At 43.4% G+C, this 20,381-nt stretch overlaps 1 protein-coding gene across 1 annotated transcript in view; it reads left to right on the top strand.

The window, feature by feature from the left end:
- Positions 1 to 20,381, top strand: part of CSMD2 (CUB and Sushi multiple domains 2) — a 579,318-nt gene that overhangs the window by 460,560 nt on the left and 98,377 nt on the right. The window contains 7 exon segments of the mRNA XM_081055778.1: positions 516 to 710; positions 1,665 to 1,781; positions 4,603 to 4,716; positions 18,026 to 18,121; positions 18,481 to 18,684; positions 19,143 to 19,267; positions 20,150 to 20,246. Coding sequence (XP_080911904.1) covers positions 516 to 710; positions 1,665 to 1,781; positions 4,603 to 4,716; positions 18,026 to 18,121; positions 18,481 to 18,684; positions 19,143 to 19,267; positions 20,150 to 20,246 — 948 coding nt within the window.

A 20,381-nucleotide genomic window follows, 5' to 3' on the forward strand; every position in this document is an offset into this window, starting at 1 on the left:
AATCATAGGGTTCTTTGCTTTTTTTGTCTGACTTATTTCGCTTAGCATTATACTCTCAAGATCCATCCATGTTGTCACAAATGTTCCTATATCATCTTTTCTTACCGCCGAATAGTATTCCATTGTGTATATGTACCACAACTTCTTTATCCATTCATCTATCGAAGGACATTTTGGTTGTTTCCATGTCTTGGCCACCGTAAACAAAGCTGCAATGAACATTGGAGCACACGTGTCTTTATATATAAATGTTTTCAGATTTTTTGGGTAGATACCCAGGAGAGGGATTGCTGGTCATATGGTAATTCTATTCGTAATTTTGTGAGGAACCTCCACACTGAGGCGTAGATTTCTAACCAAAGTTAGAGAAGTTTCCAGACCCGAAAGGAATAAGACCAGCAATCTCGTATCCCCATGTACTCTGTGGCTAGAGTCAGGGTCTCCTTATGGGTGCTGCACCAGAGAATTAGGTCACTAATGAGTCCTTTTTGTGTGTGTATGTGTTTTTCTTCTAGAAAACCCACGAGAGTCATGTTTCGATCCTGGTTCGATCAAGAACGGCACACGAGTGGGGTCCGACCTGAAGCTGGGCTCCTCCATCACCTACTACTGCCATGGGGGCTATGAGGTTGAGGGCTCCTCAACCCTGAGCTGCATTCTGGGACCTGATGGGAAGCCCGTGTGGAACAATCCCCGGCCAGTGTGCACAGGTGGTGGAGGCGGGGGTGGAAAGGGAGTGAGGGTATGCCAAAGGGGAAGGGGCTGTGGGCTCGGGGAAGGGGAGGTGGGACAAGCTCCCTGGGTTCACTGTGAGTGGGAGTGGCTGATAATTCACGAGGTGTACTGGTCCCTGTCAATATGTCATCTCAGGTCACGTGCTGTCCCCACCCACACTTAGATAGATGTCCTCAGCAGTGGCCCCCAGACATGCCAGCAGCTCATACCAGGGAGAAGGGAGTTAAAGGTGACCCGGCTTGTTCCTGGGCCTAGGGAAAATCACTGAGAGACCAGCTATGTAAACTAAGGTTCGTGGGGTGGGCTGACTCTGGGGAGTCTGGGTTAGCCATGGAATCCTGACAAGTGGATAGGATGGAGTGTCAGAACTTCAAGAGCATGGTGGCCACCTAAGTTGAAAAGTGAGGAGGAAAGGGGCTTGCTCTGAGGTCCACCCCTTGTGGAATTGAGCACCATGAGTGGGAACAGAACGTGGCTGGTTTCATGGGCTGGCCTCGCCCAAGGGCTACTCTGGAGAAGCTTCGGCTCTGTACTCAGTGTCTATGCAGACACTACCTGCCCAGGTGCCGACATCAGCCATGGGGGCAGCAGATCAGTTCTGGTTCTACTTATAAGCAGACAAGGTTCCTAAAATGCCCCTCGAGGCTATGTCACCAGGGACCGATGCCAGTTAGAAGGCAGGGACGGACCTGTGCCCAGGAGGGTCCGTGATAGCATGAGGGTGGGTTTCCGGCCACATGCTATGCCAGGGATGGATGTCCTTGGGCAGGGCAGGGCAGTGTCCTCAGAACCCCGGTCCTCATTAGTGACTGTGCACCTCATGGCAGCCCCACCAGGGCCAGAAGCTCAGGCTGGCGGTGAGAAGAATGGAAGATGGACAGCTGATGAGAGGCCCACATGGTTACCTGGCCCTCTGATTTCTCTTTCAGCCCCCTGTGGGGGACAATATGTGGGTTCAGATGGAGTGGTCTTGTCTCCCAACTACCCCCAGAACTACACCAGTGGACAGATCTGCCTGTATTTTGTCACCGTGCCCAAGGACTATGGTATGGGTTTTTGTATGTGTTTATTTGTTTTCTGATTCCTTCCAAGTCCTCAGGCCCTTCCCAATTGTGTCCCAATTCTACTCCCAGTGATATCCACTCCCATTGTGGGAATGGGCAGAATAGTCTCACATACAGGACAACTGAGTGAGATGCCATGCAGAGGGCTACAGGATACGCTCCTGACACATGAGGGAGGAAGGGCACAAGTTGGCCAGGACCAAGAGGATGGGGTTAGTGATGAATTAGCCAGGCCTGAGGAAAGGCAGGGGCACTGGGCTATCCAGTGCAGCCCAAGACTGGATACAGGTCTGTAGATCCAGGGGGGATGGCGAAGGCGCAGGAAGAAGTTAAGAGTGGGATGGAGCTGGGTTTGCAAGTACAGGTGAGGGAGCTGGGAGCCACCTCATTCGCTATTCCATCTGAGACCTGCTGCTACAAGTAGGACGAGCAAGAAAACAGTGAGGAGCAGGCCCATGCCCTGAGAAGACAGAGAAACCTCCAGATTCCAGGAATCCAAGGTCAAAAGAAGCCGGGCTTATCACCTGGTTGGCAGTGGGGACAGTCAGGAGTCTTGCCAGCTCTGGAGGATTCAGGAAGTTTCTGAGGGGCACAGGCCAATTGTACCAGGGCAATCAGGTAACCAGCCTGACTTTCTCCCTGGATCTCCTCTTTATAGGACAGTAAGAACTGTTTGTAAACACTGTTGGTGTTAGATGGGGCAAAGGGCACGGATGTATCCTTACCACTTAGGAGAGGACGGAGCAGCGTGCAGAGATAGGATGGAGAGAGCACAGGGCAAGGCCTGATATCATTCCCCAAACATTTATTACGCATCTGTTAGAGACCATGCACTCTACTGGGTACTAGAGCTGCAGAGATGAGAGACATGTCCCCTTCCCTCTGTGAGCTCCCAGTCTCATCTTCCCCCACCGCTGCAGCCAGCGTGCCACCCCTCCGCTGCAGCCAGCGTGCCACTCTGGCCGCAGCCTCTCCCTGCACACACGTGCATTGCACACACTCCCCAACATACTTATGTGGCAGGAGCTTTGGACCTGCAGAATTACAGTTAAAGTCCTGAAAGGCTGTCCAATCCAATCTGCCACCCAGAGCAGAATCTTTGATAAGAGGGCATGCAGTTTGTGCTTGAATTTCTCCAGTAATAAAAAGCTCATGCCTTTGCAAGCAGCCAACCCCAAGGCTGCTCAGTTTCACTGACCTGAACCCTGTGTATGGAGAGCTGGTTCTAGGAAGGGTGGTGATCTGTCCCAAGCATCTTCTCTTTGACAGTGATACTAAGCCTGGGAAATAGGGGCAGATTTTTCCTCTCAGCCTGGAATACTTGTCCCCCAGCGCAGGTCTCAACTCTGACATCCTCTTCTCATAGGCCTTTCTTTGATCCCCTATTTAGAGTGGCCTGCCTCGCCTTATCACTTTTTCCTATTACACCTAAAACTTAACACTATCTGAAATTATTTTGTTTCTCTATATGCTTCAATGTTTTTATTTTTTCCTTTTTGACTGTCTTCTCACGAGAATGCACACTCTGAAAGCAGGAACCTTGCTGTCCTGTCACCTCTGTAAGGGAGAGCACAAAAATACTCCTGCCACCACCCCTGACTCAGTACCCATTTTCAGGGTCCCGAAATGTGCCTGTCCTCTGACCTTGACTTGAGACCTAAGAATGTCTTACTCCATTTACTACTATACTCATCATTGCAAATATTTTCTTCTCAGGCAGTCAACTCCCTGGCCTGAATCCCTTCCTGCCCCAACACGTAACACACAGACACACACACACACACAACGTCCTACATGCTCAGGATTTAAGCCACAGTAGTAGGTCTACTCTGAATCTTGCCCTCAGAAGCCCCTGGCCAACTGGTAGACCAGTACAGGCAGGATGAACCAGAGTCTGGCAGATGGCTGAATGAGAGCTGTGCCTACCATGGCCCAGCAGTGTTAGTGACCCCAGCTCCTCCAGCAGTGACTGGCCCAGAGGGGACAGCTGAGGAAATCCCATCTGATTCATAGCTGGTGGCCTGAATAGCCATCAAATGGCAGGGCCCTTAGACCTTATCTGATGGGAGCCTCGTCGAGACCAGGCCCACCAGCTTTCCCTTCCTTGAGCTTCTGAGTGGCCTTGGGGGACTCTCTTATCCTCTGAGCTTCAGTTTGTTTTTTATAAAATCTGGAAGAGTCATGGTCAAAGAAGATGAAGTACACGGCAAGCATGGTAACTGGCACATAGTAGGTGCTTAATAAATGTAATTTTACCTCTTCCCTTTGAGCTTTGCCAGAAGGAAATGAGGTAGATGTTTACCTAGACAGTTGCTCCTTCCTCGCGTACAGGCTGCTGCTCACCACCCTCATTCTTAACTGTGGGGGATCTTGTATCCAGGGACTGCCTCATTGGCTGGGTCTTTGAAGAAAAAGTAAGGGGAAATATAAGATTCTGAGATCACATGGAAAATGGAAGAAGTTACCCAAAGCCCTTTCATGTCCTTTTCCAGCTGCTATCTGGAAAAGGAATAAGATTAGCTCGGTGCTATCACCACCAGCCTGACCACGGGGTGCTGTCCTCAATGTCACCTTGACCTATGTGGGAGAACGCCAGCGGCTATTCCCAGCTCCCTTCATCCCTGTGCCTGGTGTCTGGCAGTGTGCCAATCGGCCAATAGAAAGGCTCAGCAAGCAGCCCCATGAAGTAACAGCTACCTCTGAGGTTTCCCTCATCCTGGCCTGGCGCCCCCAGACCTCCAGTCCTTGCCCCTAACAGCTGCCCGGTCTTCCCCACTGAGATCTCGCCATGTCTCCTCCACAGTTGTATTTGGACAGTTCGCCTTCTTCCACACAGCCCTCAACGACGTGGTGGAGGTGCACGATGGCCACAGCCAGCTCTCCCGTCTCCTCAGCTCCCTGTCGGGCACCCACACAGGTACCCCGGGCTTGGCCAGCATTGGGGATGGTGGTGGGCTGGGGTATCACAGGCCAGCTGACAGGTAAGAGGCCCTGTAGCATGACTACGGGTGGAACCCCACAGCTTTGTGTTTCATGCACTGGTGCTGTCTCTACCACCGAACAGACAGCTCCTGATCAGCCATACCTAGAAGGGGGCTTCAAAAATTACTCTCACCCCAAGCTGTGTCTACACCACCCCCATGGGGTGTAGCATTTCCTGTTGCTTTCCATTTAGCCCCAACATGTTTTTATAATTATAAACATACTGTATTTTCATTGTAGAACACTTAGAGGCGAGAAAAAAATAATTATAGAGAGAATTAAAATAAAAACCACCCAGAAACAACCACTGAAAAGATGGAGTGTGTTTCCTTCCATTCTTTATATCTACTTAGATTTAATCTTTTACATATTTTAGTGAACAGAGCAATACACATATTTTTATTGAAATGTTCATTGTGAGCTTTTCTTTATCATTATTTTTTTCTATAATAGGATTTTAAATGCTGCAAATAGTCTATCATATGGTTATTTAAAATTTATGTAATGAATTCTCTATTATTGAACATTTAGATTGTTTCTAATTTTTCACGCTTATGAATAGTATTTAATTCAGTGCATTATATATATCATTAGACACATCTCTACTACCTTAGAATATCTAGAAGTAGAATTGTGAAGTGTAAGGATATGTGAGATCCTTAATTCTTTTCATACAGGTTGTCACATATGCCTATAGAAAGTTCTTGCCATTTTGTTCATCAACAATGAATATGAGGGCATGTTTTATCCTCACAAAAATTTAGGTAATTAAAAAAAACAAAAGAGTTATCAATTTGAAAAGTGTAAATGTTACCTCATTTTTTAATTTGCTTTTTTTATTACTAGTTAGTTTAACCTTTTTGTAATGTAATTATGGCCCATGCATTTTTTAATTTGTGAATGTACTTGTGCATTAGCCAACACTAATTTTTCTGTTAGCATTTATTTTCTTATTTATTTAGTAGAGCTCCATATTATTATAAGACATTTATAATATGCTATAAAAATCTCTTGTCTGTATTATATGCTATGGAAAGCTTTCCTCTATAGTTTGTCATTTGCCATTTAATTTTCTTCAGGTTGTGTTTTAATGTTAAAAAACCTAAATTTTCCATGATAGCAAATCTATCAATGTTTTCTTTTACAGTTTTCTCCTTTATTTTTATGAAATAAACATTCATTTCTGTTTCCTTTTACTTCTTTTTAGTTTCATTGTTTTGCTTTAGTAACTTTGGAATTTATTTTGATTTATTATTTGATGTAGGGAATATAACCATATTCTTTCAAATTTAATTAATCAGTTGTCCTAACAGAATTTTCAAAATGCCAGATTTATATATTTTAAATTTTTATGAAATTAAGGGTATGTTTCTAAACTTTATATCCATTTCCTCTAAGTGTCATTTATTTTTATATCAGTATCAAAGAGCTTTAATTATTGTAACATTACAATAATGTTTAATATTATAATAATTTTAAACATGCAGTAAGAATTCCCTATAGACATTGTTTTGAATTTTTTATTGGCTTTTCTTGCTTACTTTTGCTTCCAAATAAATTTTAGAAATAGGTTGTCAAGTTAAAAAAAAATTGCATTGAAATTTTCATTGGAATCCATTAAACTTATAGACTAACTAGGGGAGACTCACATCTTTATAATAGTAACTCTTTTTTCCCATTCAGGAACATGATGTGTCTCTCCATTTATTTGTCATTTGTAACCTTTGAGAAGGTGCTGTACTTTTCATTTAGGCCGCATGCATACTTTGTTAACTTTATTCCTAGATAGTTCATGGCAATTTTTGTTGTTTTTGTTGCTACTGTATGGATTTCCCCATGTTATGTTTTCTAACTGGTCTTTGCCAGTATATTAGAAGACTGGTATTTTGGGTATATTCATTTTGTAAAGTCACTGAACCCTCCATAACAATTCTAACACTGCCAGCTGATTCTCCTGGGTCCTTTAGGCAAGAAGCAATATCATCTGCAGACAAATTTGTGTTATTATTTTATGTCTTCCTTTTCAGTGGCCTTTTTCTTATATTTTCTTCTAAGGAAAGAAAATATATCTGTCTGTTCAGGTATATTACTTTATTATCAATGCTGAGGATTCTTATTTTAGTAAAAATTTCATTTTGTAATTATTTTAAATTTAGCAACACAGCTTATATAATATACTATAGTGATATTTAATCTCCTTTCTACAGTGGCTAGGTCCCATACCTTTACAATGCTGAATGCTATATCCGTACTTCCCCCATTTTACTCAGCCGGACCAGAGGTTTTGTCTTGTTTGTTTTGTTTTATTTTGTTTTTTATTGCTTCTACTTATCAATTCTTCTGTGGGGTTTGTTATTTTATAATTAACCTCTGCCTTTGTTTCATGATGTCTCTCCCTCTTTTTTCTGCAGATTATTTTGCTATTCCTGTTCTAACGTCTTGAATTGAGAGCTTTGCTTGTTATTATCTCTATGTAATAAAGAGCATGTTTACAGCGATATATATTCACTTCTAAGCATAGATTTGACTTCAAGTCATAATTTTTTTTTATTTTATTGTGGAATATTGGGGAATAGTGTGTTTCTCCAGGACCCATCAGCTCCAAGTCGCTGTCCTTCAATCTGGTTGTGGAGGGCACAAGACAGCTCCAAGTCCAGTTGCCGTTTTAATCTTTAGTTGCAAGGGGCTCAGCCCACCATCCAGTGCAGGAATCGAACTGGCAACCCTGTTGTTCAGAGCTCGTGCTCTAACCAACTGATCCATCTGGCCGTCCTCCAAGTCATAAATTTTGATATGTACTAGTTTCTTTTTTTTTAATTAAAATTTTGGGGGGTGACAATTGTTATAGTAAAGTTACATAGATTTCAGGTGTACAATTCTGTATTACATCATCTATAAATCACATTTTGTGCTCATCACCCAGAGTCAGTTCTCCTTCCATCATCATATATTTGATCCCCTTTACCCTCATCTACCACCCCCTTCCCCCCTTAGCCTCTGGTAACCACTAAACTGTTGTCTGTGTCTATGATTTTTTGTTTCTCATTTGTTTGTCTTGTTCTTTTGTTGTTTTTGGTTTACATACCACATATCAGTGAAATCATATGGTTCTCTGCTTTTTCTGTCTGACTTATTTCACTTAGCATGATAATCTCAAGATCCATCCGTGTTGTCACAAATGGTCCTATTTCATCTTTTCTTATAGCCGAATAGCATCCATTATGTATATATACCACAACTTCTTTGTCCATTCATCTTTCAAAGGACATTTTGGTTGTTTCCATGTCCTGTTATGTCTTCTTGTTGTATACTCCCCTTACCATTATGAAATGTCCATCTTTGTCTCTTGTTACCTTTTTCACCCTAAAATCTGTTTCATCTGATATCATTATGGCTACACCTGATTTTCTCTGGATACCATTTGCTTGGAGTGTCAATTTCCACCCTTTCACTTTGAGTCTATGCTTGTCCTTATAGCTGAGATGTGTCTCTTAGAGACAGCATATGGTTGGGTTTAGTTTCTTGATCCAATCTGCTACTCTGTGCCTTTTTATTGGAGAATTCAATCCATTTACATTTAGGGTGATTATTGATATGTGAGGATTTCCTATCATTCTGTCTTTAATTTTCTTGTAAGACCGTGTCTCCATTGTTTTTGCCTTTTTGTTGTTGTCTATTATTTCTGTGTGGTGGTATTCTATAATTTCTTCCCTCTGTTTCTTCTTTAATTACAGTATATATTTCAGTTCTGGATTTTTTTTTTGAGCAGTTACCATTAAGTTTATGTAAAAAAATGTTTGATATTTGGAGTATTCCATTTTCTTCAGCATGCTTACTTTCTCCATTCCCATGTTCTGGTTCAGGCCTTTACTCTCCCCCTTTTTATGTTTTGGTTGCCACAAATTGACCCTCTTGATGGTGGTCGAATAGCCTCCTTTAGTATTTCTTGTAGTGCAGGTCTTATATTAGAAAATTCCCTCAGCTTCTGTATGTCTGGAAAGGTCTATTCCTCCTTCATATCTAAAGGATGTCTTTGCTGTGTACATTATTCTTGGCTCATAATTTCTCTCTTTCAATAGTTTGAATATTGTTTCCACTCCCTCCTGGCTTGTAGAGTTTCTGCTGAAAAATCTGAGATAATCTAATGGGCTTTCCTTTGTAGGTTACCGTCTTCTTTTCCCTGGCTGCCTTGAGGATTCTTTCTTTGTCGTTGATTTTTGACAGCTTCAACACAATGTGCCTTGGAGAAGGCCTGTTGGGGTTGAGGTAACTAGGTGTTCGATTTGCTTCTTGGATTCGAGGATCCAGTTCCTTCCACAAGTTTGAGAAGTTCTCATCAACAAATTGTTTGAATATACTCTCTGTTCCCTTCTCCTTTTCTTCTCCTTCTGGTATTCCCATTATTCTTATATTGCTCTTTCTGATGGAGTCAGAAAGTTCTTGTAGAGTTCTTTCATTTCTTTTAAGTCTCAAGTCTCTTTCTTCTTCCATCCATGTCATTCCAGGTTTCTATCCTCGATGTCACTGATTCTTTCCTCCACCTGGTCAGCTCTACTACCTAAGCTGGCTATTTCATTCTTCATTTCTTTTTTTGAGTTCTTAATCTCCAGAAATTCCATTTGGTTCTTTTTTAAAATTTCAATCTCTTTGGTAAAATGTTCATGTTTTTTTTTTATTGTGTTTCTGAGTTCATTAAACTGCCTTTCTGTGTTTTCTTGCATCTCATTGAGTTTTTTCAGAACTGCAATCTTGAATTTTCTGTCATTTAAGTCACATATTTCCATATCTTTAAGTTCATTTTCTGGAGACTTTTCATTTTCTTTCTGAGCTGTCTTGTTGCCTTGGTTATTCATGGCAATTAATGATTTATTATTTCTCTTCCTAGACATCTACAGGAGTGGCTTCTGCAACAGGTTGATAGGAAAAGGTCTTTCTTTTGTTTTCCAGTACATGTTGATAGAGTGTTTTATTTTCTCTCCGACTGCAGCCTTTTTCTCTGTCTCACACTGTAGTGTTATGTTTTCTCTGCACTATTCCAGCTTCTCACACAGTGAGGGGATTCTCTGGAGAGCGGGCTTCTCCTCTGTTAACAGTTAGCCTAGGTCATAGGATGCCGCATCCATGTGGGGATGCGGAGAGCATTTGAAGTTCCAAAGCTCTTCTTGCACTAGATTCAGAGCCCATGTGTTTCAGCACTTCTGTTTACTCCTGCAGGGATCCGCCCAGATAGGTGGGGACACGGGCGGGGTGGGTTGTGAGAGATGGCCCAGAGCAATGGCAGTGACTTCCACCACAGCCAGTCCTGCTTCCATAGCTCCTTCCCCTTTGCCAGAACTAGTTGGGCTGCGAATCTGTGTCTGCGGACCACAGGTCTCAAAACTGCAAATATTCTGTTCTTCTGATCTGACACTGCTACTGTTCTGCTTCTAGCACCGGGCAGGTGGGGACAGGGGAGCTCTGCGAGGTTAGGGAGGGGGCGGCTACTCTCAGTGCCTAAGGCTTCCGTTCTCTGCTCGGCAATGAGGGTTTAAACCACTGTTTTCAGCCTTCTTCCCTCAGTCTTTTCTCCGAGGTCTCTGCCATAAACGTTGGGTTCAGCCGTGTTATATGCTGCCCCCTCAGCCCTGTGGACCATAAGCAGAGCCCTAGCAGTCCGAGTTCTTCCCTCTCCCGCAGCTGTGGTCGTTCCAGGATGCAGCGAGCTCGGAGCACTGAGCTAGGTCTGTGTCCTGCGCCCACACTTCTCCCTTCCCTCCTCCCGTGCTCATGCTATTTGCCCACCTTTAGGTGAATTTAGTAGTGAGACTCTTCGTCTTGCCTGTCTGTGTGCAGGGAATCCTTTGTGGAGTTATGGTTGTTCAATTTGTTGTAAATTCTAGGGGAGATTTCCAGAGGCTCACCTCACACTGCCATTTTGATCTTTTATGATATGTACTATTTTCATTATCATTTCTTTCTAAACAATTCATGATCGAGTTTTACTCTTTTCCCAAGAGTTGTTTAAGAATGTCTCTTTTCCCCCCAAGAATATGTATTTCGTTCTTTTTTTTTCTTTTCTTTAAATTAAAGTTTATTGGGGGCAGCAATTGTTAGTAAAGTTACATAGATTTCAGTGTACAATTCTGTAATACATTATATCTCACGTTGTGTGTTCACCCAGAGTCAGTTCTCTTTCCATCACCATATATTAGACCCCATTTACCCTCTTCTAGAGCCCCACTCCCTCCTCCCTCTTACTCTCTGGTAACCCCTAAACTATTGTCTATGTCTGAGTTTTTGTTCTTTCAGTTGTTTGTCTTGTCCTGGATTTTGTTCTTGTAACATTTGTATTCATTTCTATTTTGATTGCCATGTGGTTTATTGCCATGTGGGATTAAATGAGGTCCTCTTGGTAGCTAAGGATATTTTTTTTAATTCCCTAAGTATCTGAAAAGAATATGGGTTCTCTATAGGGTTAAGAAGCCATATTAAGAAGAGAAGGTGCTATGCAGGCTCTGCAGTCTCACTGCCTGAAATGTAACCTTGCTTTTCCACTTGTTTCCTAGGTGTTTGTGGTCACAACATGACCACTCAGAGCTTCAGTTTCCTCATCTGTAAAATTCACATAGTAAAAGTTCTACCTCCTAGAGTTATTGTTAGGATTAGATGAGCTTTCTAATAGCCATTAGACCAGTCTTACTCAAATTTGTTTTTCAAATCTGTTATGTCAGTGGTTCTCAATGAAATGATTTTTCTACACCACAGCCCCACACATATACAACCAACTGGGAGCATAAGTCAGGATCTCTTGGGGTAGGATCCTTTTTCAAAATCTCTTAGATAGGTAGGAAGAAAGATAGATAGAGGTACAGGTATACATATAGATGTAGAAGTATAGATAGAGGTAGAGAGAAATAGACAGGTATACAATTAGTACCTATAGATGTAAATATGTATAGGACCAATGGAAATAAAAAGAAATAGGGCTTACAGGCAAGATGGCAGAGTAGGTAAATGCTGTGCTCACCTCCTCTCATTACCACATAAAAATTACAACCAAACTACAGAACAAACTAGACTACTGCCTAAAATCTAGCTTAAGGAAGGTTTATAACTAAGGACATACAGAAGAAGCCATACCGAGACTGGTAGGAGGGGCAGAGATGCGGAACAGGCTGGTCCCACACTCACGTGTGGCAGTTGAAAATCAGGAGGGATATCCCAGCTGCAGATGTCCCCCCTGAGAAGCAAGGGGACCCAGAACCACACCAGGCTCCTTAGCACAGAGTTTTAGTGCCAAGAAGTTTCCATAGCATCTGATTGTGAAACTCAGCATAGATTGTGGCTGAGTGAGACGGAGGACTGCTGGAGTCCCAGGAGCTCCTCTTAAAAGTCCTGCACATGGACTTACTCACTGAAGGACTCACTTACTCTGAGCTCCAGTGCTGCAGCAGTGGCTGAAAAGGCACCAAGAACATACAGGGAGGAACTGAATTGTCTGGCTTCAGAGTGAGGGCTGGATGGGCAGTTTTCTCCCAGACAAACGTGCTGGCAGAAGCCATTGTTCCTTTGTTTAGCCCTACCCCTCCCCCCATCCAGACTTGGCATCCAACCTGCACATGCAGGCAGGTGCCATACACTGAGTCACCATCAACCTAGCTAACACCATTTACCCTGCCCTGGTGATTCCATGAAACCCCACCCCATCCAACTTGGGGGCCTGCCCAAGTTACTTCTAGCGGCTTTTCCATACAAATGGTCTGCCTTGGCTCATACTGCAGACTTTCCTAAAATCTCTCAAAAAAGTCACAAACACCAAACAAGCAGCATCTGGCCTTTGTGTGCCCCATACACTTGCTAAGCAGCCCCAAGCTCAGCACCAGCAGCAGCCAACCTCAGTTCACAGCTTAGTATCTACCAGGCACCTCCAAGCCCACCACAGTGGCAACCATCTGCAGATCACTTTGTAGCTTATACCAAGTGGCCACAGGCAAGGCATAGGAAGCAGCTGAACTTTGCCTGCACCAGAGCCCCTCCCAAAAGGCCCCAGAACCAGCACACCCAGTGTCCAGCTTCAGATCACACCAGAATATCACCCAACCACCTCTACAAATGACACGCCCAAAGCGCAGACTTGGCAGGCACGAGAACACTGCTAAAGTGAATCCTGCTCTGTAGAGTCAGCCCTGCACAACAGCTCCTCCACTGTAGTCGTGGCCAGTCTTCACAACTAATCAGCCTGAGGGTCAATCCCTCCCACTGACATGCAAATAACAACCAAGGCTCAATTACAACAGGAGGGCACGCACAAGCCACACAAGGGACCCAGCTGGAGCACCCAGCTTTGGTGACCAAGGAGACTGCACCACTGGGTCCCACAGGACACCTACTACATAAAGCCACCCTACCAAGACTGGAAGACATAGCAGCTCCACCTAATACATAGAAACAAACACAGGGAGGGAGACAAAGGAACATGTTCCAAATGAAAGAACAGAACAAAGCTCCAGAAAAAGAACTAAACAAAATCAAGACAAGTAATCTACTAGATGCAGAGTTCAAAACACTGGTTATAAAGATGCTCAATGATCTCAGTGAGAACTTCAACAAAGGGACAGGAAACATAAAAATGGAGATAGAAAACATAAAAAAAAAAGAATCAGTCAAAAGTGAAGAATACAATAACTGAAATGAAGTAGATTGATGAAGTAGAGGATCAAATCAGCACTTTGGAATATAAGATAGCAGCAAAAAGAAAAGAATCAATAACAACAAAAATACATGAAGAGAGTTCAAGGGACCTCTGGGACAACATCAAGTGTACCAACATTCCCATCATATGGGGTACCAGAAGGAGAAGAGAGAGAGAGAGCAAGAAATTGAAAATCTATTTGAAGAAATAATGGCAGAAAACTTCCTTAACATGGCAAAGGAAATAGACATATAAGCCCAGGAAGTGGAGAGAGTCCAAACAAGATGAACCCAAAGAGGCCCACACCAAGACACATCATAATTAAAATGCAAAAGGTTAAAGATAAAGAGATCATCTTAAAAGCAGCAAGAGAAAAGCAGTTAGTTACCTACAAGGGAGCTCCCATAAGACTGTCAGCTGATTTCTCAACACAAACTTTGCAGGCTAGAAGGGATTGGCAGGAAATATTCAAAGTGATGAAAAGCAAGGACCGACAACTAAGATTACTGTACCCAGCAAAGTTATCATTTAGAATCAGAGGATATATAAAGAGTTTCCCAGACAAGAAAAACCTAAAGGAGTTTGTCACCCCCAAACCAGTGTTACAAGAAATTTTAGAGGCACTTCTTTAAGAAGAAAAGATCAAAACTATGAATAATAAAATGACAATAATTACATCTCTATCAACAATTATTTTAAATGTAAATGGATTAAATGCTCCAACCAAAAGACATAGAGTGGTTGACCAGATAAGAAAACAAGGCCCTTACATACGCTGCCTGTAAGAGACTCACTTCAGATTGAAAGACACACACAGCCTGAAAGTAAAGAGATGGAAAAATATTTCATGAAAATGGGGGTGGGGGGGAATCTGGAGTAGCAATACTTATACCAGAAAAAATAGATTTTATTTTTATTTTTTTTTCAGACAAAATAGATTTTAAAGCAAAGACTGTAACTTGAGACAAAGGACCCAGTAATTCTACTTCTGGGGATTTATCTGAAGAAATCCACAACACTAATTTGAAAAGATATGTGCATCCATATGTTCATTGCAGCATATTTATGATAGCCACAATATGGAAGCAATCTAAGTGTCCACCAATAGATGAACAGATAAAGAAAAGGTATTGCATATTCATATATACAATGGAATATCACTCAGCCATAAAAAAAGAATGAAATCTTGCCATCTGTAACAACATGGATGAACCTAGAGGGTATTATTCTAACTGAAATAAGTCAGACAGAGAAAAACAATTACCATATGATTTCACTTATACGTGGAATCTAAAAAGCAATGCACAAACAAAACAGAAACAAACATAGCTACAGAGAACATTTTGATGGTTCCCAGATGGGAGGTATGGGAGTATGAGTGAAAAAAGGAAAAGGATTAAGAAGTACAAATTGGTAGTTAACAAAATAATCATGGGAATGTAAAGTATACCATAGGAAATATATATAATAACTATGCATGGTATCAGATGGGTACTAGATTTATCAGGGAGATCACTCTGTAAGTTATATTAATGTCTAGTCACTATGTTGTACACCTGAAACTAATATAATATTGTATGTTAACTGTAATTGAAAAAGTTATTTAAAAATAAAATACGAAAAGGCAATAGAAAGAAATAGGGATAGAGACAGATGTTAGATAGATAGATAGATAGATAGATAGATAGATAGATAGATAGATAGATATTGAATCGATAGATATTGAATCTATAGATATCAACATCAATATACTCAGATCTTATCTTATTCCTCATTTGGAGAAACACTGATGATGAGCCACCAGTACTGATGGGAGTGAAGTGTGTCCCTAAGGTGTGATAGGAAGGAATAAAAAAGCTTGAGGACCACTAATGAACAATTTCATTTTGTTTTTCTATTTTATATATCAATGACTCGGAATGTAATGTGAAAGTATCTCCCACTACAATTGTGATATTTTATCTTCTTGTGTTTCTAACAATTTTTGTATCTGTGTTTGCCTAACATCTGTTTTCTCTTAAAGTCTTTTCCTTTTAAGAGGAAGTTTACTTATTTTACAAGAGAAACATCTGGTCTGCTGTCTGTCATCTTGTTTTGTTCTTTCTGGGTTTTGCTTGTTTTGTTTTGATTTTGCCTCAGTGTTCCATTCATACCTAACCCATCTCTAATTTCCAAGATATTTTTTATCTATTTGGACTTTTATGTCGATGTCATTAGTAATCCTTTTTAAATTAGGACTCTTTCCCCAAGAACAAGTTTTTATGTTTGCATTTAGTTTTGTTACCTATTCACAATAATTATTTGGGTTTAATTGTGTTTTCCAGGTTGTCTTTATCCCTGATAGTCTTTTATTTCCTTGTTTTCATTCATTTTTTAAAGTAGGGCTCATAACTGCAGTACTTTTTTTCACCTTGCATGTATGAGAATGCATTTCCTTTCATATAAATGACAACTTGATTGTAAATCAAGTTACGGGTCACAAATTTTTTCTGTCAAAACTACTGCAGTTATTCCATTCTATTCCAACAGCTAATATTACAGATGAGTTGGAGTTCAACCTGATTCTTTATTTTTTAGGTAACCTATGCTTTTCTTTCTAAATGCCTTTTAATTTTTAAAATTGAAAATCCCACTAAGATGTGTTGTGGTGGAAATCTTTTTTCATTAATTAGATGTGGCACTTTATGAACAGTGAACAATGGCACTTTAGTCTGAACCTCAAGTTTTTCTTAAGCTTAGGAAAATTATCTTCTTTCTTAAATCATTTTTTCTCCTTCAGTTTCTCTTGTTTTCCCTCTCTCCAGAATTCTTGAAATATGCTGATTGGATTTTTTTTCATTTATCTTCTATGTCGCTTGTCATTTCTCTCACTATTTTAATCTCTTTATCCTTTTTCTGTGGATTCTGAAGAATTTCCCAAATTTAATCTGCATGTTGCTGTCCAATTTCTACACAATCCAGCTGTCGTGTACTAGCATTTCTCATCTCTTTGAAGCCTTTATTATAATCTCAGATCTTTCCTTTGGCATGTCTTTCTCCTCTGATTTCACAGGTGCAATGATAGATTTAATCTTGTGACAGCTATCATTGACAGTCTTCTGAGATCTGCTCTGGTTTTTGTTGTAGTTCACATAAAAATATTTGCTTTGATTTCTCAAAGTGGTTTTCTCCCTTAAAACTTTGAAATCTTTTCTCATGTCCAGTGATTTGACTACACACAAAGCCATGGAAAGGGAGGTCTGCCTATGTCCAGGACTGGAAGTCAAAAAGGGTTCTGTGAAAGATTACTGGAGTCCTAATTCACACATCAGCCCAGATGATAGGAGGATGGAAACGTAGAGTTGTGTTCTGCTCACATCCATTGAGAGAAGGAGGTAGAGACGGCAGTGATAATGAAGACAGGCTTTGTCTTCATGAGTTTCTTTTTGCTTTGGCAGCCAGGAGTTAGCCGGGACAATGACTCCTAGCCAGCCTCAGCCATCTCGGTCACATGTAAATTTAAGTGTGCTGTTCTAAAGGCTCTCCACTCCCCATGGCCAGTAGCATCACCTGGGCTTTCTGGAAACACGTGTGGGCCTCAGATGTGACTCCCAGTGACTCCTTGGCTGGTTCCAACTCCAGCCCACACTGCAGTGGAGATGTAGGCTGGCTTTCTGTAACCCCTACTTCCCTTCTGATGGTGGAGTCAGCAGCCATTCTCAGGGGTCCCTAAGGCTTCAGAGGGGCATCATGCAGAGTGGCCCTGACACTTCCTGCCACACCATGTTCTCTCAGCTTCACTGGAAGGTGATCATCAGCAGACTACACTGCTGCAGGTCCAGTTGGTGCTACCTTTATTCCCATCTGTCGATGCCACATCAAGCAGAAGACATACTTTTATCTTCTGATATAAAGGCTATTGGGCTCCCCTAGCTTCCTGCCCATTCAGGTTTTCACCAATTTTTGTGTTATTGGTTGGGTGACATGTCCTGCTTTGCCTGGGATGATCCTAGCGTTCGCTTGGTTCTTCCAGCATAATTATTAATAGCATGCCTTTTTACACTCAAAAGCATCCTAGTATGAGCAATAAATCATACGATTGCTCTGGTTATTGATCATTTCACAGAGAATCTGGGAAAGGCCAGTTACTCTCAAAAGATCACAGCACCCTCCTTCTCAGAAGCTGGAGCCATTTTTCTTCTATCGGATTGATGGCCGTTTCCCTAGCAAGCCCCCAGTCAGTTTGGTAATGACGGTTATCCCTGTCCTTGTGGGTCATCACATCTTTAGAAGCTTTCTCCTCTCAAGGCAGGTCATTTAATCATTCTGAACCTCTCTTGATCTCTTAACTGGCGGTATTGAACTCTTGTCATTCCAACCTCCCGCTGATCATGGATCAAGATAAGTCTGTAGATGCGAAAGCCTTTTGCAAACTTTAAACTGAAAAGTGCGGCAAAAATGTGAGGTCTCCCTCCAGGAGGACCTGGGATGTGGAAGGTGTGGGCAGCCCGTCCTTCCTGGCTAGCATTTTATCTGCTGGGCCCGACTGCTAGAGTCACTGTCTTCCTCTCCTCCCCGCCCCTGATCTCGGCAGGAGAATCGTTACCCTTGGCCACCTCCAATCAAGTTCTCATTAAGTTCAGTGCCAAAGGCCAAGTACCAGCCAGAGGCTTCCACTTTGTCTACCAAGGTATGTAGGACGTGGATGTGGGAGGGGCAAAGGCAGTCTCTGTTCTTCAGTGACTCGGTGACTCAGGGGCATCGTTGGGAAGCCAAAGAACACAACTGGGCCTGAAGTCTGGGCCCAGGGGTTCACACTGCCTCCCATGGTTTCCAGAAGTTCTGCTGCAACATTGTGTGTCCAGCTATATTTCAATAAGATAGGCATCATCCTCGAAATCGCCCTACCCCTGCCCTAAAGGAAAGTAAGTGCCCAGAGCCTCTCAGGGTCCCCTCCAGACTGTCTCGGTTCCATTCTGTGTGTGTTCGTCCCCGGGCTAGTTTCTAGAGGGGAGAAGCCTGCCCCCTCAGTGCCTGTGTCCCCTGCAGCGGTGCCCCGAACCAGCGCCACGCAGTGCAGCTCTGTGCCGGAACCCCGTTTTGGAAAGAGGCTGGGCAGTGACTTCTCTGTGGGGGCCATCGTCCGCTTTGAGTGCAACTCCGGCTATGCCCTGCAGGGGTCCCCAGAAATCGAGTGCCTCCCTGTTCCCGGGGCCTTGGCCCAGTGGAATGTCTCAGCACCAACATGTGTGGGTGAGTACCTGGACAACCAGGACTTGGGGAGGGCACCCAGCAAAGAGTCCTTTCTCCCTGGGGGAAGCAGCAAGACCCAGCAGCTGCTCCAAGACACACAGCAGCCCCTGCCCACTGGCAGAACTTCAGTAGGGTGTCCCATGCCAGCTAAATCACTAGTCCTGCCTGTGGGTTGTATGTGAAGACAGCAAGGAGGAGCTGCGGTTGCTTGATGGGTGGAGATGGGGAAGGGCGAGAATATGTGTGAAGGGAGGACTGTGGGTCCTGGCCCCTGAGGAAGGTTGGATGGAGAGGAGTCATGGGAGAAGGTGGGACTGGGGCCCTACTGGAGAAGCCAGCAGGGGGAGGAGTCACAAGCAGGATGGGGAGCCCTGAGAAAGGTCTGTTGGGGGAGGGTTCCATGGGGGACCCATGAAGACATGCGGGAAGCACCTCTGACCAGAGTCGCCTCCTCCCAGTGCCTTGTGGCGGTAACCTCACGGAGCGCAGGGGCACCCTCCTGTCCCCCGGCTTCCCAGAGCCCTACCTCAACAGCCTCAACTGCGTGTGGAAGATTATGGTCCCTGAAGGCGCTGGCATCCAGGTAGGGGCAAGGTGACACCTCAGTCAGGCAGGTGGTCGGGAGGAGACATAGCGCTGTCCCTGCCCTTCAGGCCAAGTGTGAAGGTGAGCCCCACAAACATAAAAACACAACAGCCTGGGGCTCTGGAGCTTCAAGGGGCATGAGGAGAGGGCCAGGTAACTCAGGAAGAAGGAAGGGGCCATCAGGGAAGGCCGGAGGAAGGAAGTGGGCCTAGTAGCCGCAATACAAAGACTGGGGAGGATTCATAGGATACGTTTGTCAAGTGGCTTGAAGGGGTTTTTTTTCTTCAGATTGTGGGTCGTAAAAGAGGGGATGTTGCAGGGAAGGGGAAGGAGCAAACCAATAGGCACAAAGCGTGGAGAAATACCAGGCACATACCTAGGGTGTCACACCTGCAGCTTGAACCATAGGAGCAGAATTAGGGCCATAACAGGTGCCAGTGGTCAGAGCCAAGTGTAGGAGGCCCCAGAACTTGTGCTTTGGCGCGGAAGAGGCAACACAGGCGGCAAGCAGGAACTCGAGGTGGACAGGTCCGGCCAGGAGTGCGTCCTTGCTGCAGGATGTCTGATGCAACCCAGACAGGAAATTGGGGGAACCCAAGGAATGTTCAAGAGACACAGAGAAGGCCAGTCAGACTGAAGTACTCCCACTTCCTGGAATTTCCTTTCCCTCTTCATTTTCTTATAATCGTTCATTTCCCATCTGTCTCCCCCATTGGACAAAGAGCTCCTCGGGGACAGACACTGCATCTTACTTTTATTGGCAGGATTGAACACAGTGTCGGGCCTAGAGTAGTTGCTCAATGATGGAATTAATTCCCTGAAAGAGGGGGAGCAGGGCTCAGGCTGTCTAACCAACTGTTCAATCCCTCTACCCTCTCAGATTCAAGTCATCAGTTTTGTCACAGAGCAGAACTGGGACTCCTTGGAAGTGTTTGACGGTGCAGACAACACTGTAACCATGCTGGGGAGTTTCTCAGGTGAGGCAGGGCTTCCAGGGACCTTTATTATTACTACTCATGAGATAGAATTCACATAACCATGAAATTCACCATTTCAAAGCATACAGTTCAGCGGGTTTTCGTATATTCACCAAGTTCTACCACTGTCACTGC

Source organism: Rhinolophus hipposideros (assembly GCF_964194185.1).
Source record: "Rhinolophus hipposideros genome assembly, chromosome: 8".
In the NCBI taxonomy this organism is placed as follows: domain Eukaryota; kingdom Metazoa; phylum Chordata; class Mammalia; order Chiroptera; family Rhinolophidae; genus Rhinolophus; species Rhinolophus hipposideros.